Genomic DNA, 25,115 nt, shown 5'->3' on the forward strand with positions numbered 1-25,115 from the left:
TGTATTTTTATTTATTCTTTTTATTCATTCAAGAACAGTTAAATGGGTGTCGTACCATCAGTAACGTCAACCCCAGTAAGACGTCGACGGGCTCATGCAGACAGGCCGCCCACACAAACCACCACAGTCACCACGGCAGGACAGAACCGTCGTAGTTGAGCAGGACGCCGTTTTGTTTTTCATTGATGTTCGCAACCACACGCAGCATCTGGGAGACGCTGTCCTCGGCTCTGAGCGGCGCCACGGTGGTGCCCATATCGGTGCGGACCCACCCAGGGTGTATCGCCACGAACAGCAAGCCCTTCATCTCGGGGTCCTCAGCCAGGATTTTGGTGACCATGTTGAGAGCCGTCTGTGTGTAGGGTAGGTTAACAGGCAGGATCGGTATTTTTACTTATTGGGATGATTTGTTCCCTAACCTTACTTTTTTTTTTCTTTTTTAAGGAATATGATTATCAGCAAGTTATATTGATTCAATGTTATCACACTTTTTTCTTCGGACGCTACAGCTTAAGTTTCCCTTTGTTACACTATTTGTGTGTTGTTTTGCTATAAATATCTCCTTCACATGTCTGCTCAGATATTATGATGCTTCTGGTGATGGCGTTGGTGGTGGAGGTGAAGAGGGAGGGTAACGGCGGGAGTGAGAGGGAGGGGGTGGAGGGTGGCTGCGACCTTGAGTGTCGGTAAGTGATGGTGAGAGGGAGACTGGCTCACCTTGCTGGAGCGGTATGCATATATGCCGTGCCTGTCCAGAAAGGTGCCCATGCTGGCCATAATGGAAGAAATGTTCACCACCATCGCACGTGGCGCCCCCGCCGGCCCACTCGTCGCCGCCGCCGCCACCCTCAGCTGGGGAAGCAAGGCCTGCGAAAAAAAAAAAAAAAAAAAAAAGCAGTAAGCAAATAAAAACAAGGCATGGAAATTAAGATTTTCGCTAACTATAAACCTATCGTTCAAAATGTTGATTAAGACCAGTGAGGCTATTGAAGAACTGCTAAACTGCTATTTATTGAGGATAAAACCCACATTTGCTGCAATATAAGACGACACTTTAGACTAATATATATATATATATATATATATATATATATATATATATATATATATATATATATATATATATATATATATATATATATATATATATATATAATCGTGCCTAACAGTAAGAAGTGAGGCGAATGCCCCAACTACTTATAAACGGAGGTGAATATTAATCATAAACAACTATTTTCTGAGGCGAATAACCAGAAACTTGGCGCCTAATAACTTAACCCTTTACAATTTACGAACAAGAAGTAAGGTTGCTCTACATCAGCCTCTAGATGAAATACGTCAACACTTAACCCTTTACAATTTACGAAGAAGTAAGGTTGCTCTACATCAGCCTCTAGATGAAATACGTCAACACTCGTGAACCCCATTAGGCGTGCCACGCAGCACAGCTCGGGTCTCAGTACACACACACACACACCTTGATCAGCATGAGCGGAGCAATGGTATTGGTCTCGAGGACGTTCCGAAACATCTGCGGCTCCAGGTCTTGCAGAGGCACACCGAACATCTGTGTAGAGCACTTCTCCATGATCCCGGCGTTATTCACCAGCAAGTTGAGGCCCAGACTCCCCACCGCAGCCTTCACCTCCTCTACCACACTTGGCAGTGATTTGTAGTCCACCACATCTGTTCACAGTCACAGCATGGGTCTTCAAGAGTGTGTGTGTGTGTGTGTGTGTGTGTGTGTGTGTGTGTATCTATCTATCTATCTCTTTATCTATTTGTCTATCTATCTATCTATCTATCTCTATCTATCTATCTATCTATCTATCTATCTATCTATCTATCTATCTATCTATCTATCTATCTATCTATCTATCTATCTATCTATCTATCTATCTATCTATCTATCTATCTATCTATCTATCTATCTATCTATCTATCTATCTATCTATCTATCTATATATATATATATATATATATATATATATATATATATATATATATATATATATATATATATATATATATATATATATATATATATATATATATATATATATATGAGGTGAACATGGATACACCAGAGTATCTTCTTCATTTATTACTTGCAACGTTTCACCTAACGCAGAAGGCATCATCAGGCATTGCACGGCGTGGAGAAGGTGTGGAGTCCTATCTGAGTTAAAAATCAGTCATGTGTGATTTCAGAGGATGTAACACATGCCTGGTTTTTTACTTGGTGAGAATTCAACACCTCCACGCCGTGCAATGCCTGACGATGTCTTCTGCGTAAGGTGAAACGAAACGTTGCAAGTAATAAATGAAGATACTCTAGTGTATCTCTGTTTACCTCATATATATATATATATATATATATATATATATATATATATATATATATATATATATATATATATATATATATATATATATATATATAATGTTTTATACGCATGTGTGAGCTAGTTCACCGCTTTAATAATTCGAACATAATACTGTGGTTTTGAGCACTTCGATACACGAATCGAAACAACCTTTAAACAGTGGAAAGTCACTCTGTCTCAACCTTTAGCCTGCGCCAGGCGCGCCTCTTGTGTGTCGGTGCGGTGTGCTGAAATCAGACAGAGATGCTGGAAGGTGGTGTAATAGAACACATGGATGCTTGTAGTAAGGGGCACTTTCGTTATGGTACGTTGACTTTATTGTGCCATTGTTATATTAGTTACATCTTCAGTAGGAAGCTCAGATATGACGTCAAGAAGACATGGCAGTCTCATTGTCGTACGAGTATATTATCATCTCATTAATACGTAAGATGCGTGAGACAGGGACGTCTTGTAAGATGTTCCTAGACAGAGCACCTTGCTAATACGAGTGGTCCTTTCAGGCATAGAATAGCTGAAATCTCGTCCTTATATGCACAAAGAAAAAAGTGCCCCAAGGTACTTGACGCGCGTGTGACTTAGTGTACAAAACTAAGCACAGTGAGTGAACAGCACAGTGAGGGAAATGGCCGTGGGTTCCCAGGTGCCAGAGTCGCCCTCAAGGTTGCACATGAATTGCACATGATTGCCCTTGGCAGTACTCTGCGCCTAACAAGTAAGCGACCTTGGAAGACAAGCCGATAAACCTCTAACGACTGGAAGTTTGTGTGGGGTGAACGGTAGTTATCTTAGATCATGCTGAAACTTCACCTGTGGTATTTCCATAAGAAAAATAGCGTTCTTCTAACGCCACGTAGTTCTTTATACGGTGACATAAAATATATGTGCTTTCTATACAGAACAACAACATTCAATCCAGCACGAGGACGCCATGAGAGGAATGATTACCGTTACACGTACAAAATTAAATTTCTAGAACGACCAATCTGCCGCCTAAACACCGTAAGTAATTACGAAAAAAAAAAAAGGATAAAATAAGTAATTGGAGAAAAGTTGGGCAGGTAAGTAGTGGCTCAGAGACTTCTAAATCTCGTGTGTAACTTTAAGCCATCAACAAAAAACTTTACTGATTCCAACGCTAAAAAGCAGCGTCATTGCTTTAATAAATCCATTTATATATCACAGGATTCATTAATGTTTCAATTGTTACTCAGTGCATGGGGTGGAGGCTTCACCCATTAATCTGTAGATTGTAATGTAGTGGCACGGGCGGTGAACAGTCAGCCACGTGAGAAAATTACTAATACATTTGATGTGATCCTCGACTGTCTCCTTTGGTCACACAAAGCTGTCCTCATTGTCTTACGTTTCTTGGCACTTTTTGTACTCAGAACATGGTGGCGAATGAGAATTGTCCGAGGAATTTGTACGGCTACTTACCGTTCTTTCATCTTTCTTTTGCAAGACGCGCTTAATGCCGACAGAAGAGACACACAAAGGCTAGGTTTATACAAGGTGGCGTACGTTGACACAAAGCGCCCAGGAGGAGTGTGCGTCGTGGTGGCGATAGTGGTGGTGGTGATGGGCGACACTAGTGATCGTATTTACCTCGCGCTATGGTTCCTTTTATCCGATGTTAGTCACCTTTTCTCAAAATTATCATCACTCCGTGTTTATTGTGGAGGATAAAAAAAAAATAAATAAAATAAACAAGCAGTCTCTCTCTCTCTCTCTCTCTCTCTCTCTCTCTCTCTAAAATGACAGATGGTTGCCTGCTGTATATATAATTTCTTCGCTGTACTGTACGTAAGGCCTTGTCCACATGATCGAACAGTGCCCTTCGGAGTGGCAAAGCTTGTGTGTAGTCGTGCACACGGGTTGTCCATCTATACCGGACAGCAGATGGTCAAACTACCTCGCAGATTGCCATATCTAGTGTTTTCGCTGGATCACGAGCGCGGGACGGGCATCCCGATGCCGGTCAGTTTTGCCAGTCAAGCAGTGCTCAATCGTGCGGATCTATTAGAATTTATCTGTTCCACTTAAATATACATTCACCTCTTCTTTCTTCTGATTAACTTACCAAATTTGATCACCTTAATTTGCTGGTGATCCCGTGCCAAGGCCTGCAGTTCCTGCGAGGGAAAGAGGAGCGTAAGTGAAGAATTGTAAAGCGTGTACAGGTATGAATTTATTGGGTAAACCCATCCACTGTAGCCCTGCCTCCATAATAATGTCTTGTGGTATCATAGCCTTCTACAGGTGACGCCTCTCTCTCTCTCTCTCTCTCTCTCTCTCTCTCTCTCTCTCTCTCTCTCCAAAACTGCTAAAAATTTGTACAAATACCTAATAAAATATTGGGAAGGACAAGCTATAAGGCAAGAAAAGATTGTTTATCACACACGTAGTACTTGTTAGCCATTATTATTGGCCATCCCCATTCCTAAATCGTTATTCTCTTGCACTCACTACATTACTGTGAAACCTCTTACTCATCCAGTAACCGCTTTGTGAGCTAGTGTGTGGCCATATCCGTCTACATTCATCAAACGAATCATTATGTTGAGCTTCAATGCACATTTTAAGAACAAGTTTAAGGTAATAATCCCTTCTTTGGTGAGCTTCATTAATGCAGGTACCGCAACACATGTTGTATAGCAACTTCGGTTCTCTAAACCTTAATAAAAATTTCGGCTTACTCTGAACTTTCATCCAGACAATGATTATGGGTGTATAGGGTGTCTAGCACGATATACTTGGGTTATTGTTATTTGCCATTAATGTAGCAGATACAAACGCCATTTACAACATTGCCTGTACTCCCTGGCCTGGGCAGTGACAATTTTAGGTAAGTTTACTCTCAGGCTGTAAGCCTCCCACCAAGATCCTCAAAGCGCTACTTTAATTTCTATTCTACTCCCTATCCTTACGTAAGCCTGTGTCCTGTGGTGCAGCCATGTAATGATTATAAGCCTCCCAACATTATTTTTCCTTGTACATGTATGATAATATAAGTACATAATCTTAGAGCTCAAAACACCATAGGAAGTGATGTGAAAAGGATCGCCAATAAGCTGCAGTTGGACTGATGGGGTTTCCTCTACAGTTATACAATATGGATGAAAATTGTCTTGTTCATTTACGGAATCATTTGCTATTCATTTTGCTCCTAGCAAGTAATGCTAAACACTTTTTTTTTTTTAACAGTGGAGTAAGTACATGGCATACTCACCGTAGCTTTGTCAGGATTCCTACACGTTGCTATTATAACCTTCGGAGGATTGTCAGCGACAGCAAGTTGGCGCACGATCTCTAGGCCCAGGCCCCTGCTGCTGCCTGTCACCATTACTGTACGGGACAGTGGATTTGCCATGGTCTGGGGATGAGGCTCCTGCTTGTCCCACGAAGGAATGAGGAATGGTGAGTCGGTGCTGCCTGTATCTGAGCGGGACGACCTACCTCAGCCTGCGTCCATTGTCTGAGTTACCAGTTAGCCAGCACGCCTTAAGCTGTTTTTTGTGTCGGCGTAGAACAGGGAGGAAGAAGTATGTAATTTAAATGTTTAGTGGTTCTTTGTGTATATTCTCATGTGTTGATTGCTCGTTCAGCATACGGATCTTAATTCATGAAGCTGTCTAAAAGAAAAAAAAAAGTAGGCATGATTTTTTTTTTTTTTTCATATATTTTAATGTAATGGTTAAGCAGTGCCATGAGCTGTTTTGGGCGAGAAGATTCAGAGTAATGGAGATCTAGGTGACTGTGCGGCATGTGCAAGACCTTTAATGGAATGCGGGATATCTTGGCGACGTAGGACAAGAATCTCTCCAGAAATCACGGAGCAGGGGTATCGATGGCATAAGCAGACTGCCTAACAAGGAGGGTCTATATACATTTGACCTCTACTGTGTTCAAGGACGCTGGATTCGTGGCGACCTAATTAGACTCTGGGATACCTCGTGTCCAGAACGTTGTATTCTCGTTAGGAGTTAAGAGTGGTTCACCAGCTGAACGAACCTGCATGCTATACTTGACTGAATCCAATATACGTAAATTTGACCGTGCTTCTGTCACTTCCATTATCATAATGGAAAAAGTTCCCACACATTCCAGAGCAGGTGGCACAATTTCTGCGACGTAATTAATTTTGATAAATCTAATTAATAATTTGAAAGATGTTAGGTTGTGTAGCTCATTAATACAGTATTATTCAATATGGACATTATAGTTATTTTTTACGGGCAATATTTAGCATTTGTTCCGAGGAGGACGAGAGTATGGGAAGCCTGAGTGTTTATAGACATTCCAGCTGATCGGGACAACATAACACCACGCACGTGAAGAAAATGTTTGTGGACAAGACGGTTGTGGATTGAAATGCGTGAGAGGTGTGGTGGAGGCTGCTAGATATAATGACCATAAGCCTACTGTGGGAGGAAGAATGACTGATGACACCCTCGAGACCAACACATTCTACAGACATATCAAGGTGAGGGCGGGTCGTCCAGGGCTGGCAGGTGATGCAAGGTGTGCCCACACTTACTGCTGCGCCAACATACACGCAACACTGTATTCCTGGATTTCAAAGGTAGTGTGATATTTTTCTGGGAGCACCAGAGTTACTTTGCCAGATCTACTATAGCGTGTGGCGCTTACAGACTCCTATTTTTGACAGCTCCTCTTTCCTGAAGAGAATATTGTTAAAAGGGTACAAATGGATATATGGTATAAATGAAATGTAGGCAGTTTCGTAGATTCCTGGAAATAAAGTGGAGCTACCTTGAGAGGAACGTGGATATGTGAATAATTCACTTGTATACTTATGGGGAGTGATAATTTAGCCAGTCACAGCATAATGAGTTCTAAAGCAGTTTAGCTATCGCTCATGCTGATTGGGTGACTGCTCATGCATGATTGAACGTCCCTTCCCCATTGACCCTGCCAGCTGTGAACTTCCAGCATGGAAAACAACACGTACACACTGCATAGTGTAGGGGTCAGAGCACGCTCGGCTCACAACCAAAAGACCCAGGTTCAAGTCCCTGGTGTGGTGAGGCAAATGGGCAAGGCTCTTAATGTGTAGCCCCTGTTCATCTAGCACCAAGTAGGTACAGGATGTAACCTGAGGGCTTGTGGCCTCACTGTGCCAGTGTGTGATGTGTGAGTGGTCTCAATCCTACCCAAAGATCAGTCACTATGAGCTCTGAGCTCTTTTCATAGGAGAACAGCTGGCTGGGTGACCAACAGATGACCATAGGTGAATGAGATTTAGGGGGTTGACACTCACAATTCAGAGGAACAATGGTTTATTTTATTATTAATTTTTGGCAACACTACTCTGGTTTGTTGGTAGCGCTTCAGCAGCACTGCTTATGAACACTGGTGGCACTATTGCTAACATGCATTTTGAAGCTCTGTGTATCTTTCCAGTTGTTGATGACATCCTTTACATATGGTCACTTTTCAGTGTCATTGACAAATCTTGAAATTTTCCCTCAGCAATTCCTTATCTCTACAGAAGTACCTTGTGACTGTCATGCTCAGGTATGCAATGTTGGGTTAGGGACACTCAAATTGAGTTGGGCATTAACAGTGCTGTAGTCACCACACACTGGTAAGATAGTGGTGCTGCTGCAGCTGCATGTGTAAGCTACAAATGATTGGCAGGCACAGTGATGAACAGTTACAGAAACTGTCTGCAGCATGATTCTTTTGTGGTTGTGACAGTGTGTGGAAGCCTCCACAAGAAGTAGCACTGCTAAGTGGCCCCATCTGAAGAGGCCAAAGATGGAATCACTGTTCTGTTTAATCCCATGGGTGATTATTAATCAAACCAGGCACTAATGGGGGTGCTCAACTTCCTTTGAATGACTGCATTCTGAAACACTTCTGTGCCTCATCTCCATTACTTTCAAAAGGCTCTAGTTAAAGTAACATGGGTTTTAAGGATGTTTTTATGATTGTAGTGCTAGATTAACAAGATATTTGCATTATCAACAGAAAACCCAGCTAACCTCTCTGGCCTTGGAAAATAGTACTGGTGAGAGAGCAACGCATTTCTGAATATGGGCTGAAGGCCTGTGTTGTGCAGTCATGGATGTGTTTCTATAAATCTCCTAAGTTTTTTATAAGCTATGGAACAGTACAGTATCTAATAATGAGACAAATTTAAAGGTATTTGTAGACATTTAATTTACCAATAAGTTTTGATAACTTGTTTTCCACTCATCCTGATGTAGCTTGTCAGTGCAATGTTGAGACTTAAGACACACTGGTGAGGGGGAAGGAAGGAATGAGCAACAATACATCATTATTTTTTATTTATGTAATGATGTTTAATTTTATTTTCAATTAATTAGTTAATTGACTAATTTTTAAGTTTTATGTCTAAATTTCCATGGTAAATCAGGGCTAGGGTAGTGGCTTCTAAGAGGAATTTTATTTCACATTTGGAAACCAGTACCATAAGTGGATGCCAAACCTTGGGCCAGGATTTAAACCTGTGCACCTGAATACCTATCAAGCCCCATGCACTCGCAGTACCGTTGTACTAGACTAGGAATTATGAAATAGATAACAAATAATTACAGTTTACTGACTTAACTGCAAGACCTGAAAGATCTAATATAGGACACCAGACAGGAGGTAGATATGACATGAAATTTAAAACAATGTTCAGGGAGGCTTTTGTTTAGCAGTGTGTTTTGTTTTACAGGAACATCATGGGGAAGAACTGGCTGGCTGGTGTGAGCCCAGCTGGGTGATCTGCATTCCCCAGCAGGCTGTTCTCCACAGTGTGACATTCACTCTACCTCTTGTGGGTAAGTATTCGAGTGTGTGTTGTGGGAAGTCTATGAATATAATTCTGTAAATCTCAAATTCTGTCACATACCAGTAGCTCAGTGTTTCATTGCTTATATGTGAATAGGTTTTAGATATGAAACATTGGAAGCCCTTCAATTGAAATCTTTGCCTTTATTTATTATATATTTTGTTTAGGAGATGTAAATTCAGTGAATAAGAGCATTTAGATAAATATTGCTTTTGGCTTTCCACAGAAGCACATGCTTTAAGACAATGCGGAACCCCAGGGTAAGTATGGGTATTTATACATTCTTGTCATTCTTACCAGTTTTTGTATTGTAATTCTGACAACATAACCTATAATGAAATATGAATGATTTTTTGTAGTAACAAGCTACTTTAGGGTTGAGTAACTTGACAATATATATTTTTATTACTTATGCACATGGCAGTCAGTATGTGAGTGCACTGTGTGGAGAAAGTGTGGTGTACCAGATAGCAGGAGAAGAATCTCGAGCTATCTTAGCCAACCAGGAGAAGGGATCAGAGGTGTTGGTCTCCAAGGCTACTGTGCTCAATGAGTACCTGGTGACAGTCAAGGTGAGATATTTTTATTTCAGTTCATTTATTTATTTATTAAAAACTGCATTGGTAAAAAAATAATTGTACACATATATTTCTTTTGACTCCCTTTGATATTCTTCATTCCTAGTAATTGTGTGTGTGTGTGTGTGTGTGTGTGTGTGTGTGTGTGTGTGTGTATATATATATATATATATATATATATATATATATATATATATATATATATATATATATATATATATATATATATATATATATATATATATATATATATATATATATATATATATATATATATATATATATATATATATATACATATATTAGGATTTGCAGCAACAAACATGATTCGTTCCAGTGTAGCATTCATTATGGCAAATGTGCATTATAGCAACTGAAGAACCTAAGGGAAAAATTAATTGGTTCCAGGGAACAAGAAAATTGCATAAGATAAATTCCACTATAAAAAAAAAAAAGTGAGGACATTTGCATTACTACATTTGAGATAAAACAACAAATACCCTCCAAATACAAATACCAGTACCCTCCTGAGTTTTGTTCCTAGTCCTAAATTCTTACCATCCTGAGTTTTTTGCATTATCACCACGAGTTTTGCATTGCTTTGACAAGTATTGGTCACATTTACCTACTGTCAGTGTCACACGTATGCATACAGTAAATCCTGCCTAAGATGGAGCCCCCCCCCCCCTCTCTCTCTCTCTCTCTCTCTCTCTCTCTCTCTCTCTCTCTCTCTCTCTCTCTCTCTCTCTCTCTCTCTCTCTCTCTCTCTCTCTCTCTCTCTCTCTCTCTCTCTCTCTCTCTCTCTCTCTCTCTCATTCTGTGAAAGAACAATCCTAAGGATTGCTAAATAGAATGAGACTGATTGGAAATGAAAATGGAATTATGCATATAAGTGAGAAAGGATGAAGCAAAAATTACATAAAATGAATGAGGTTGAGAGAGAGAGAGAGAGAGAGAGAGAGAGAGAGAGAGAGAGAGAGAGAGAGAGAGAGAGAGAGAGAGCATCACTCTTTTCTCCCTTATCTCTGACAGACAAGTGGAAGGGGAGGTTTGAGACAAGATGAAAGAAGGGAAAGGAAAGGAAAAAAGGGAGGAAGGGACAGGTGGTGGTAGGTGAGCAGTAGCTTGCACAGCTGGTGACTTAGTCTTGCAAGTTTTAGTTTGTTATTGTGATTAAATTTTATTAAGATTCCAGTGCTTGCATGAGTAGCGAGTTCGTTGTGCCAGTTTTGGTTCATTATTCTAATTAAATATTTACTAAAACTTCAGTGCGTTATTGCAGTTGTATGTTATAACAACTGTGTTGTTGCATACCCTACTGTATATATATATATATATATATATATATATATATATATATATATATATATATATATATATATATATATATATATATATATATATATATATATATATATATATCTAACACATTTTTGTTTTATCAGGATAAAGTTATCCATCTTCTTCTGATTGATTCTCTGCTCAGTACTGGCCTTGATCAAGATGAGAAGGCCATCCAGCACCTCCCTGCCTCCTCCATCACTTCATTTGCTCAGTAAGAAACTTTTCTTATATGATGTAGAATATGAATCTTGGGTAGTGAATAAGCTACTGGGTGTTAAAATTGTCAAATTTGAACAATACATTATTAGACATGGTTTTGCAAATGTAGTGATGGTTAAGCCACAGTCTACAGGGGAGTAGATGATACACCACATGTGTGATGGGTGATAGCACAAAACAGGTGAGTTGAAGGTGAGTGTTTGAATGAAGTATGTATATGTTAGTTGAAATGCATTGATAGACAATTTCATATTTTCTCATCTGATAAGATCCGGAACTGAGAGGGACAGACACACACACACACACACACACACACACACACACACACACACACACACACACACACACACACACACACACACACACACACACACACACACACACACACACACACACACACGGCAGTTACCCATAAGCCCTCAGCAGCTTATAGGCCAAGGGAATGTTTACGAACTAGTGATTTATAATTTCATTAACATTTACTGTACATGTATTCACTTTTCTTTAGGATTAATTTTATTACTCCCAGATCTCTTTCTTTGCTTCTAAGATCTTAAAAACTAACCTGTAACTCAGCTCTGGTTTTCTTTTCCTGGTGGGTTTGTCTTGGGTAGTCACCATCATGTGGACATTTAGTCAGGTGTATGCAGTTGAATGTAGAGAGACTTGTCATTGGATTTGTAAGATGGTTAGTGTTTGCTTGAAACTATTTTCAAGATGAGATTATAAGTAGTAGAAGAAAGAGAGGGAGACCAAAAAAGAGATTTATGGATGCAGTGAAAGAAGACATGCAAAAGGTGGGTGTGACAGAGGAAGGTGCAAAGACCAAGCATATTGGAGAAGGATGATCTGCCGTGGCAACCCCAATAGGAAAAAAAGTTTAGTTTGGGAGGTGCTGGTTGATTTGTGTACCAAATCTTAACCAAATGAATTAGTATATGTACAGTGTTGCTTTGGGATCTTGAACCAATTCTTCTGAAATGAAAAGATTGAAGAAAGTGTTTACTGTTAACCAAAAATATGTAAAATTCCAAATATTATGAAAATTAATGGAGAAAATGAAAATATAATAATTTGATGTGATGTTACCATGCTATATTTAATTTTCAGAGCTGAAAATTTTTTGCAAAAGTTTTCCTGCCACCAACCTGTGCTATGTGAGATGGAGCAAAGAATTAGAGATGCCTCTCAGCATCTTCACCCAGCCAATGATGTTGACCAGATGCAGAATGTTCTTCAGGATCTACTCATTCAGTGCTGGGAGGACCTCCTCAAAAGACACTCCCCAACTCTCCAAACCCACACTAGTTTCCAGGATCTATTGTTCAGAGCTCTGGATTAGTATGTCCCAATTATTGAACTATATTTCTATACTTTTTATGTCATTAAATATGTTATTATACTGTTACCAAGAATTTTCTTAGTTGTGTTCTAATTATAGGGTATGTCATCTAACTTGAGTATTGGGAGACATGCAGATTTTGGTTTCCAGATACATTAGTTTTGAGATAAACTTCAATGTTTTCACAGTTACGTCGGCGGCCGTTTGCATGAACGACTGTGGTGGTTAGTGTGTGAGAGGTGCCAGGTGGTGGATCAGTTGGTCAAGACGCGACTTTCCCATCTTCGCCTTGCCAATCTTTCAGCACTCCAGCTTGGTGTGCCCCCAAACTACTACACTCCTTTGCCTGCTGCTGTAAGTGTTCAACACAAATGTGAATGAGGTAGAGAAATAACAAAAGTTACCTAGGACTTCTATCTACTAAATAACATTAGTCATAAAAAACACATTAAAAATTGACATTGTGAACCATTGCTTCTTTTTGTTTCATTTTGCCAGATATTCTTAGTTTGAAAATATATGAAGCTATACATGATAAAGTAATGGAAAGTGCTGGTCTTTTTTATATGATCATATTCTAATACATGTGTGCACTGAAAGTAATGGAGTAAATAAAAAGTAAAACCAGCATGACTGTATGAAAACCTTAGATAAGATAGATTATATTACCAATGTTTTAGCATTTAGATGACTGTATGACAATCAGTGTCTGGTGGAATACAAGTAGTTTGATGTTGATATATGCTTTATCCATGTTTTTTTTTTTTTTTTTACAAAGAATATTGCCAAATGTAGAATTCGGTCAGAATATTGTCAAATGCAAGATTGGTCACAGAACTCTTATCCTGTTGAAATTGGAAACCTGGGGAATCATTCTACTTCATTAAACTTAAAAGATGAAGATAGTTGATGAAACTTAAGGAGTGATTGATGTTTTGTGCAGAGCAACTGTTAGGGATGTTGTTTTCCACAGTACACAGTTTTCATGTGATTGTGTATTAGTTTCTCTGAATTCTGGGTAACTTACCACATATTTAACATTAGAAATAGAATGAGGATGGTAGTGGAGAAGTTGGAACCTTACTGGTATTTCCATGAAGGTTGTGGAGATGGCCTCCATGGCTGCAGTGGAGAGTGGAGTGGGACGGCTCCAGTGTGTCTACTCCACCATTGACCTGATTCAGGCTCAGGCCAAGGAAGCCAGAGTCACTCTGCACCAATATCAGGATCAAGGTGATAAATAAAGTACTTTGCCTTGGATGTAAATCATCATATAAGCTACTTCATTCTAGTTCAAGAGCATGCATTATATTTTCTCATGTCTCATATGTATGACTTCTTGTTAATCTATTATGATAATGAACATTTGATTATAATATATATATATATATATATATATATATATATATATATATATATATATATATATATATATATATATATATATATATATATATATATATATATATATATATATATATATATATATATATATATTACTTTTTGTAATACTCAAATGCTCATTTTTATACTACAGAGGGTGAGCCAGAGCTTGCCTTGAGCCAGGAAGAACTAGTGGCTCTGCTGACAACAGTGGTGGTGCAGGCTCAGTGTTCCAACCTGGTCACCAACATTTACTACATGACACACTTTGTCTTCTCAGTCACAGAAGATGATCCTCTCTGGTAAGAGAAGTGATAAGGATGTAAGGTACAGGAACTTTTTTTCCCACTGAATGCAGAAGTGAGGTTTATGTAATGATGGTGATAAGGGGTTCTTTGTGAAAGTCTTGCTTAAAACAAAACTTTGCCTATACAGGAGAAGCTTGGGTCTGCTGCGCCTGGCCTTGGAAAATATCATGAAGCTTGATGTGGCCCGCCTGCCTCCGTCCACTAAATCCTTACGCAAAGAACTCTCCCTCCAAGACCTAATGCAGGTATTCTATATTTTCAAAGCCTCATTACATAAAGATCACATTCTTCATAAAGGAAACTGGTAATTTTTATTGATAGGAATGTAAGAACATGGAAAAGCTGCAAGAAGCCAGCAGTCTTACACCCTTTATAAAATGTGCCTATACCCTTTATAAAATGTGCCTATACTCATCATCCCTGTTCACTTGTCTAGTACTTTTTAAAGCTCCCTATTGACTTGTCACTGACAATCTCATTACGAGTCTATTCTAGTCATTATCACTCTTTTAAGAACCAATTTTTCAAAATTTAACTTTTTAAGTTTTAACCTGCTAATTCTAGTCCCATCCTGATTACCAACCATAAGATTTTTCTCACCTTTGTTATATCCCTTTGTTCCACAAATAACTCTATCAGACCACCTCACTGATAATTTACACCTTTCTAGCAAATAAATAAACCCTATGATTTGATACCAGTAGTTGCTTATTGGGCAATGAGAAAATTGGAGATTGAAGAGTGACTGACTGAAGCATTGATGACAGTGTAGACATAAGTGTAGTTACATCCAATATTTTGGCTATTCATTTGATTTCATAATCTGGCATTTAATTCATTCTGATTACACTCAAAAAATCAGTTCCTTCACTATATTTCTTTAAAACATTCTCATCTAATAACATTCAGTAGCCATTTACTTATATTTCCATACATCTCCATGCCAAGATTAAGTTGTGCTTTCAACTAACCTAGTTACGGCACTCACAGGTTAGTGCTGAAGTGGAGTCAAGATTTGAGGCCAAGGGTGCCAGTCGCAGTATTGGAGATATAACTGCTCTTGATCTGCAGCTTCACCAGCTTACCCAACAGATACAACTCTCTACTCAGGCTCACTCAGAAACCCACTTGACAAAGAGAAACTCAGCTGGTCGTAGGTCTGATAGAACATCAATGTCACCCACCCAAGACAGTGGGAAAGTGCAAAGTTTCAGGTTAGTATTGAAAGAATTATGTGATAATGCAGACATCAGGAATGTAGCAACATTTAATTCTTTCTTTCTGTGATAACTGCAATATTGGAAAAATTTTGGATAAAGGTATATAAAAAATATTTGTATCTTGCTGGTATTCCTGAGAAAGGAAGTAGCTTAGACAAAGCATCTGCAAATGTACAACTGGTTTCACTTGCATCTTTGCCTTGGCTACTAGAGGAGAGGAATGATTCTTACCATAACACAGTGCAAGTAATATTTGCAACAGAGCTTGAATGCAGCATTTGTATGCCTCTGCTGCATCAAAATAGATCCATATTCTTTCCCATATATCAACCAATCAGCAATTAAGATCAGTTGCATGGTTTTAATTATGTTTACAAGTATAGCTAAATTCACATTTTTCAATGTGATCTCCATCCATGAAACTTGCACAACTAATAATTATAGGGAAAACACATTAGCTTAGTGTGCTAGGGGAAAGTAAACAATTCTTGACAGAGATTACTATATTTAGATTGTTTGGTACTTGAAGTCCGTATTTCATATTGTATGTACAGTCAGTCCACATGTGCAATAATTAAACTGCTGTTTAGGTGAAAAGTCATTGATTTTGAATGATTGACTTGCGAGTCTTCCTCCACTCTTACTCATGACTGAGGCGCTGAGAGATGGCAGCAGGCGAGCAAGTGTTTTGAATGTGAAAAGTTGTTGGAGTGGATCTTGGTCGTGTAGAAAGAGACTTTTCTTCTCCATTTTTTGGCCAAGTTCAATAAAAATTGTTATAGAAATTCACATTAGAGGAGGATCAGTTGTATATGTATGTTTGTATGTTAATGACATAAAATGACATATATTCTGCATAGTATCATATTAGTGATTAATGGCATATGCTGTTTGATTTATTACAGAAGGAAACCATCTAGCCTGAATTTAAATGTTAAGAGAAAATATCCTAATTCATAAATTCCTAATTTACCAACATGTTAATGAATGTAGTTAATTTGTAAATTATTATGCAACTTTGATCCATTTCTTGTTTCCATAGGGAATTTCTTGCCAACATCCCTTCCTCCCTCCGAGAGAGTTTGCGTCGTCGACAGTCCCAGCAGCGCAGTGCCATTCAGTCTTCTCTCAATGGCTGAGTTCCCACCTGTGGGTGCTGTGAGTCATCTTTCTTTTGTGCTTATTGGTGTTCTCAAGGCAACATTTTTCATTCCCTAAGGGATTCACCATAGAGAATATACCATGACATGAGGCAGTTCATGCAGTTGTGATACATATACTACTTTGTACTTTAGTCCATTTCAAGAAAACTTTCGGTGATACTTAAATAAGAAATTTCTATAGCTTTGATTTATATTTGGACATTAATGGATTACAAATAATGAAATAATCCTGTCTATTTAACAAAGGTAAGTAATGCATTCCAAATAGCTCTAAATATTCATAACTTTGTTATGGGTTAAACTTGTGATTTTGTATTTTAGGTGCTGAGTAAGACTATTTAACCGTGCTAACAAATTCTCCCAGCTGATTGGTGAAGCGTTTTGTAGGACTTTGCAATAAACAATCGTCTTTATGACTTGGGCTGCAGTATTCTACTGCAGAACAAGAATGCTGGGACAAAGATGCAGCTTTTCCCAATCTACTGTTAGAGCTAAACTAAAGAAAGCTGTACCACCTTTGTGCTTATTATCTTTGAGAGATGTCAGATGATTTGTACTTGCCAATATCATGACAGTTTGTTCCCATTCTTCAGCTATAAATGACCTTTATAGATACAAAACTGTCCTGGAACAAAGAAATATTATAAGATAATATTTATGGTTGTTTTAATTGAAGTGGAAGCAGATTGAATTTCTTGTTTTATAGACTGATTGCCAAACTTAAATAATATTTATGGTTGTTGTAATCCAAGTGGAAGCAGATCGAATTTCTAATTTTATAAGTGGATAGCAGGGTTAAAATCAGTTATTTTTACCTTGACTGATTCACTTGATTATTTTTGACAAGACAGTCTACTTGGAGTTTGCCTGCAGCAGGTTTATGTGCAAATTGTTGAATATATTAGTGAGGATATCATTCCTTACACTTAAGTGCAATCAGTCTGTCAAGATGTTTTGACACCATTCCTTACACTTAAGTGCAATCAATCTGTCAGGATGTTTTGACTGGGCAGCTTGTTTATATTTTATCCTCATCAGTTTTGTGCAGCAAATAGTTTAAACATTGTTACTGTTCAATATAACTGCAATCATTTTGTCTGCTAACTGAAAAGAAACATTGGTTATTACGTACAGTAAGAACAAGAGAGCTTGAAGTTCTTGTGACAAATGCATTGAGGTGCACTTTACAAATATTTGATGATAGACAGGATTCTGAGTATCATAGCTTATAATCTACAGTAGCAGCCAAATGAGTAGACACCAACTACCTACTTGGAGATAATGCATACTACCCCTATTTTAGGATGGTATTTGACTTGGACAGGCAAGTAGTACTTGTTGGCTGTATGTCACATCTATCCTCTTCCTCGACAGCACATGATGGCAACACTCAGGTGGCTAAGAGAGACACTGCTCTGGTGTCCACTTGTGATTTGCCAGGTATTAGATTGCATTGTTTATTTTTCTTACAAAATAGGTAAAACGAGCTTCTGCCGAACAAGAAAATATCTTGAATCAAAGCACTACATGAATTAAAGATTTGTTTGTAAAAAAGAAATTATTGGTGCTGTTAGTGTTTGTGCCCAAGTGCAGGGTGAAGAAATTTGTGAAAGTATCATCTTAGACAATTCAGAATTTTGGCAATGAGTCTAAGTTTGCCTTTTGGTAAAGACTGCATTTTGATAACATGAACCATCATAGGTGATATTTTCCTGGCTACATGGCCATGTGACCTGCATGTTCAGGCAAGTCACATCTACCATCATGAATTTCTTTATCCTGCACTTGGGCACAAACAAATGTTAACAGCACCAGCAATCTTTGTTTTTGCTTGTGTTTGCTTCATGCAATGCTTCGATATGAAATATTTTCTTGCTAAGAAGCTTGTTTTTTTTTTGTTTTTTTTTTTCTTCTCTCCATTTTGTAAGAAAAAAAATGAGGCCTAATGCATGGTAAGTCATGAGTTGACATCCAAGCAGTGATGTCATGCACCTTAAGTCTTAGTTCTTAGCCACCTTAAGTCAAGCTGAGGGTTGTCATCATGTGCTCTTGGGGAAGGATAGATGTCACATACAGCTAAGAAGTACTACTCACTGGTCTTGAGTTTAATACTATCCTAAAATTAGGGTGATGGGTATTTCAACCTAGTGGGTAGTCAGCAACTACTCATTTGTCTGCTACATGTACCCTGTAAATCATATAGGATGTGTTCTAAAGATATGTTTTCCTTATATTCAAAATGTAGTATTTGTTCATTGGAATGCAGTTCATTATTCTTCTAAGATTTGTGATGTTCTTATAATAGTTCTGTTGATAGCATTTCAAAGCCATTAGGGAGAGAAAATTAAAGACTGTAATAACAGCTTGGTGAGTAACATATGAAACTATTGTGTAGTTCTTGTTACATTACATTATCATTATATGAGGCAACTTGTGGAGTAATCACACAAATGACAAAGTTACCAATTAGGAGTTAGTGCATATATCACCTTTAGCCCTTATATCACTTTGGCCCTTCTCCCTTCATTTGACCAAGTCTTGTCATTCACAATTGTAGACACCAGTGAAAGGCTTCCCAAGTGTAGGGCACTTCTACTGCCACCTTGCCTGGCTGAGTGAGAGCTGTGCATGAATGTGAGTAATTGGACATCCACTGCTCCCTGTGCCAAGACACTACACTACAGGTGGTAATTGAACTATCCTACCTACAGTTTAGAAAATATAAGCCCATATTTATAGTTGTACCCTCAGTACTTTTTTTTTTTCCCCCATCTTACTCAAATGAAGGAGCAAAGGTTAAGATGCTGGTATACTCGTCAACGTACAATAGAGTTCTGTTATGACTGACCTCTCATATGTTGGTCATAATTATGTGTGTATTTGTTTAATCATATTTTGGACCATATGTGACTAATGCAAAATTATAAACCAATTAATTTTTAATTGACTTAGCTTTAGTTCTTCCACGTTTGCATTACACTCTCCATACAGGAGCTTTAGTTCTTCCACGTTTGCATTACACTCTCCATACAGGAGCTTTAGTTCTTCCACGTTTGCATTACACTATCCATACAGGAAACAGTGTAAAAATGTGTAAAACATTTGAATTTGGTACAGCACAACATGGTGTGGTAAAACACGCCTTCTCACACACATTCTTTCTCCCACACTGTTGCTCACTCAAGTCTCACAGTAATGTTATCAGAGTTTTAAACCTTTTACAATAAAAACACTAGCATAGAATAATATAAGATAAATTTTAAAATGAATTAATAAGAACTCCAGACATTGTGGTGTGTGTACAATATCCATGTTGATACATATACAAGCATGCATGATAGGATGTTTACACACCACAGGGAGATAACAGCTGAGCTATTGTCATTTTCATTTATTACTAAAGAACTTTCTCCATAAAGTGAGAGGACAAGTACTTTCTCTTCTCTGTCAGCGGCCAAGGGGGCACCTAAGAGACTGGTGTGAATGAATGTTGTTAAAGTTGTGTGCCTTGGCTCGGCTGCACCCCATTTTGGGGAGACCACTTTGGTATATGCTGGCAGTGTGCAAACATTATACCATGTATGCTTGTGTATTTACACAATGTACACACATCAGTGTCCCTTGTTTATTACTTTATTTTTTGCTCTATTTTGAATTACTGCACTAGTGTTTTATCTTAAAAGGTTTAATTAAAACAGTCTTCACATTAATGTTGAGCCGAGCAGCAGTGTGTGTGTGTTTTACCATGCTATGCTGCATACATTGCACCAACTTAATTTTTGCACAATTTCATGCTGCCTGCTGTATGAATGACAACACATAGGTGATTGTAAGTTAACAAATAGGTATAGACCATAACCAACTCCAAACTGGGAACTCTGTCAGTTGTCTAACCACTCAAATACCATGCCTCAAATTATGGTATTTGTCATTCTATATATAGCCAGTTCAAAATCAGCAGTACAAAAGACCATGTCCTTTCATCATCCACCAGTCTTGACTGGAGGAAATAGCAGCCAATCACAGTGTTGAAATCCTTCTCTTGCCCAGACTTCACCCAGTAAATACCTCACAGTCTGCTCCTTTCCTGACAAATGTCATGAGCCTCAGTTTAACAATAAAATTTTTACTATATGTAATTCAACAACTACTTGAAGATGCCCCCATCTCCTCTTCCAGTCTGTGTGGCAACCGACTCATTATGCTCTTGCCACACTCAGTCACAATAGTAGTTAGCCTTGCCTTGATCTGACTTTCAAGATATCACTGCTTTTCAGAAAATTGTGGAAATTAATAATATAACATTTAAATATATTCATAAGCTATGGTCACAGAAGACTCTTGTCATGCTGACTGCCATGTGGATGCACTCATTAAAATTGTTATTTGTTTCCATAATTTTCTGTAAGGCCACTGCTTTATTGTTACTGATTTTTGTAGTTACCTTAAAAAAGATCAGCTCAATGCAATGCTGATAATGTGATTGGCAAGAACATTCTGAGTGCACCAGTCAGCTGGTGTACTAAGAAGGCAGAGAGCATGGCTTGCAGATCAGCTTATCTTGTACTATGGTTATGTATTCTAATAACTTTGCATTCATCTTTACACATTACTAATAGAAATGTTTACTAGTGTAATTGCTATAGTTAATATTTCACTATGAAACGAAAGGTATAATGATTTTTTTATGACTGTGGGGCAGACCAGGAAGTGGGGTATTTACTGCATGATGTATAAAGGCAAATGAAGGATTTCTGCACTAACTATTTGTCACTTTCTCCAAACAAGATTGACAGGTAATGTAGGAGGAATATGACCTTTTGCAGTTACTCAGAACACTAACATATGTGTGACAATTAAATCCAGAAATAACTCATTACAACTGGTACATGACTATTGTTTGTATATCTAAAGTGTATTTCTTAACAACAGGGTATATTAGTGACATAAGTTTTTATCTATAAATTTTAGAAGAATGCATATTCAGTATGTTTGCCCATCCCTCCCTATACACAAAAATTGATTAGATTGTTAGCACTGCAGTAGTAGTAAAATACTGCAGTATTAGTAAAATACAATTACCTCAACCGTGGATACAAGACAAGGCTAAGAAACTTTTATTACAATGAATACATAACAAGGCTAAGTGAGTAATACCTCTTTTGACAAGCAGTGTGTCATCAGAATTAAGAGGAAATGCTGGATATATCATTAAACTAATGCAAGAAAGATCTGATTTCATATTTGGGCAAAACTGCAAGGTATCTATACTCATAGATATGATATTCATGAATACTGCTTTATAAGATTTTTTTTTAGTAACAACTAAAAATCTTTTGATAAACCTTGAGGAAAAGGATTGACTTTTTATATTTGAATATCTTTCAATAGTGGTAAATAAAGGAGCCTCAAAAGTTTGAATAAACAGTCTGATAAATAATACAATAATGACAGTGGCTCACTAGCAGATAGGAATGACACTAAAATAGTACAATAATGATAGGAATGACACTAAAGGCCAGTTCCACAGCTACTGTGTGTTTGAGCAATCCAATCCACCTCTTTTGCATATTTTGGTTTTATTGTGCTTCTCAAAATGTCATTGGTTTGAGCACAAACTTTATTTTTGAACATTGTAAAGTGTGTGGAACCGCCTCAGTTTGCTGAATTTGTCTACCGTCACAAGCAGCATCCTTTACTAGTATTGCAGTGAGGAAGACCTAATTGAGGAGGGGGTCATTTAGTGGTGTTACATCATATTGACAGAATTACTCTGTTAGTAGCCAGTATAATTTTTTATAGGAGGTAGCCAGTCCTGAGAATGTAAGTGTATGAAGTGCCTGAGTTCATCTTGAAGTATTCCTTTGGAAAACAAATTGGGTATTGTTGGAAATGCTATGTTGCATGCTAAGTAGGATTTGGATTGCAACCTACCATGATCACAGGCTTGAGGTGAGAGGAAAACTTTAATATATATTGGCACCCCTTCCCCCCTCACCAGAAGTATTCTAAGAAATGGGCACAGTGCTCGTCAAACAAATTTACGTACGTTTCCTCAGTTGGGTGAGTATTCCCAAACTTCCTACCACTATCATTCATGTGTAGTCATAAAGCTTGTACTGTATTCTAGTTTATCCTCTCACCACAAGCTTGCTACCAGTGTCATTCATGTACAGTCATAAGACTTATCTCTGCCATTTGTCTTAATACTTTGTGATGCTACACCAAGATTTGGTCTCTACCTGTCAGTATTGCTATCAACACTACTTTTTCCTTGAGCTACAACTCCACAGGCAGCAAGAGAGAGAGAGAGAGAGAGAGAGAGAGAGAGAGAGAGAGAGGCCATATTTGGGGTGAGTAAAAACCTTTGCCATAGCAGTGAGATTTCTGATAATGGATGTTTGTACAGTTAGCTGTCAGCTCAACTCATACACACACAATGGTGATTGCAGAACTCAAATCTCTTTGTCAAACATTAATAATACAAGTGAAGAAATTGCAAGTTAAATTATTTTGTAATGTTTAATGTATTTTTCATGTGATAACATATTTATAGATATGGAATGAATACTAGAAACTTATATCTCCATAAGAAGTCTCTTGAATATGATAATGGTATATGATAATCTATGCAGATTTTTCATCAAACCATCAGTGTACATGAGAAGTGAAATATTTTTTTCATGCTTTCCTGAAATAGCACTCTATGAAATCTGTTTACACCATGTTACACCATGTTCATAAGACTTGTATAACTGCTGGAGATGTCATTCCTATGAAACATTATTATTTATTACTTCAACTCATCACACTTAACATTTTGTCTTGCTGAATATTGAAGAGTTATGCAATCACTATTGTATCTAATGCTGTTACCTAAAGTCCCCTACCAATCATATGGAGTGAGTAAGGCAGTAATAAGAACCATATTTGTGATGTCACATGAAAGCCTGTTGGTTTACGGCATTGCTTTCATTTGAGTGTTCCTAGTGTGGTCCCTCCTGTAAGGCAATAACTATATAGTCTGTTGACTAGAAGCTGAACCAAGCAGATTGTGTTAGCTAACTTAACAAAGTTTGTAAACCAAGTATTGGTTGAATGTTACTGTATATTCACAACTAAGTTTTGTAGTGTCTTTACTGTAGTACGCTGATTTCACAAATTACTAAAGAATAATAATCACAACATTCAATTCACGAATTACTAAAAAGTAATAATAATCACGACATTCAAGTCTATCACAAAAAAAAATTGTGTAATATGTAACACGTTTCATGTTGCCCTCAAGAAAGTTAGTCATTCAGCAATACTACCAAACACCATCAGTTCAGTAAACACCATTTAAAGCAATAATAATCCTGGTAAAGTGATGATACAATGTATATTGTGGCTGTCAGGTGGTAGCACTGCCTCATTTTCTCATACTTGACACCAATATTTGCAATGTGTTGTTTATTTTCTATACTGGCTTTGATGTTGAGGTTATTACTGTCTACAGACTTTAATGTTGAGATTATTATTGTTGAAGTATTTAGAAAATATAAAATGTAGCTATTGTGAAATCAATGTAAAACAATAAAACTATAAAAAGCACTGTACTCAACAAAAACCAGTCAATGTTCAGGTGTTGCACACTTCACTCACTTCAGCTTCCAGTAAACACACTAGTGTCTATTAAGGGGAAACAAAGGAAAAAATCAGTGAACCATGCATACAGCAGTAACCAATCAATGCTCAGCTTACTAACTTGGCTAAACTTGCTCAGTTGAGCTTTCATTGAATGGTCAGTACTGTAATAAATCTACAGCACCTCACTCCTCATGGAAAATTAACATCATTACATTACCAGTTAGCCTCAGGATATAACCATAAGCTAACACTGTATTAAAAACACAGCATAGCTTTCTGCCTCACCATCTAGACATAGGCTGTGACTTTGATTGTTACAAAACTAATACAAACCATATCATGTGCCCATAACAGAGATCATGTACCAAAATTCACCCCAATAACCTTAATAACACCAAATTTTATATCAAAAGAGTTACATAAGGCAGTCTTTCATTATATGGATACCATCTACATTATGGGAATCCAGTTATAGTATTTCCTTAATAACAGGATGATTGCAGTTATATTAAGCCTTCAAGCAGTTCACTACCCTACATTCTTATACAAGGTGCCTTGTCCTGTACATCTCTTGGCAAGCTAATGGGTCATTCCCTAAATATGCTTGTGATGTTTCCGTCCTATAGTACAGTGTACCACAAGTTTTGACCTGTGTATATATTTGACATGTAAATATGATTGAACCCTTAATAAAAGTGCAACAACATATAGTA

General features: G+C 37.7%; 2 protein-coding genes and 1 long non-coding RNA gene across 6 annotated transcripts; 1 reads left to right on the forward strand and 2 right to left on the reverse strand.

The window, feature by feature from the left end:
• Positions 1–4: 4 nt before the first annotated feature.
• LOC135114701 (C-signal-like) lies at positions 5–5,872 on the reverse strand. The gene is made up of 5 exons (XM_064030629.1): positions 5,620–5,872; positions 4,471–4,522; positions 1,478–1,686; positions 718–867; positions 5–352 (listed from the first exon to the last, which is right to left on the reverse strand). Exons 1-5 carry the CDS (start codon positions 5,758–5,760, stop codon positions 128–130), a joined length of 777 nt encoding a protein of 258 aa, XP_063886699.1. The 5' UTR covers positions 5,761–5,872; the 3' UTR covers positions 5–127.
• LOC135114700 (uncharacterized) lies at positions 2,475–25,115 on the forward strand. Of its 4 annotated transcripts, none has more exons than XM_064030624.1 (14): positions 2,475–2,691; positions 5,595–5,807; positions 6,694–6,972; positions 9,100–9,205; positions 9,443–9,476; positions 9,641–9,788; positions 11,240–11,349; positions 12,468–12,698; positions 12,888–13,053; positions 13,800–13,932; positions 14,237–14,384; positions 14,518–14,635; positions 15,381–15,604; positions 16,653–25,115. In XM_064030624.1, exons 3-14 carry the CDS (start codon positions 6,826–6,828, stop codon positions 16,747–16,749), a joined length of 1,662 nt encoding a protein of 553 aa, XP_063886694.1. In that variant the 5' UTR covers positions 2,475–2,691; positions 5,595–5,807; positions 6,694–6,825; the 3' UTR covers positions 16,750–25,115. The 4 variants fall into 4 exon arrangements, with proteins under 4 accessions (XP_063886694.1, XP_063886696.1, XP_063886695.1 ...); XM_064030625.1 differs by having other exon boundaries at positions 2,478–2,691; positions 6,694–6,873; XM_064030626.1 differs by lacking the exons at positions 5,595–5,807; positions 6,694–6,972 and having other exon boundaries at positions 2,476–2,691.
• Positions 11,300–13,922, reverse strand: LOC135114703 (uncharacterized). Its single transcript, XR_010275637.1, has 3 exons — positions 13,784–13,922; positions 12,506–13,051; positions 11,300–12,332 (listed from the first exon to the last, which is right to left on the reverse strand). It is a non-coding gene; the product is annotated as an uncharacterized LOC135114703 (long non-coding RNA).

Source organism: Scylla paramamosain, chromosome 28 (assembly GCF_035594125.1).
Source record: "Scylla paramamosain isolate STU-SP2022 chromosome 28, ASM3559412v1, whole genome shotgun sequence".
Taxonomy (NCBI): domain Eukaryota; kingdom Metazoa; phylum Arthropoda; class Malacostraca; order Decapoda; family Portunidae; genus Scylla; species Scylla paramamosain.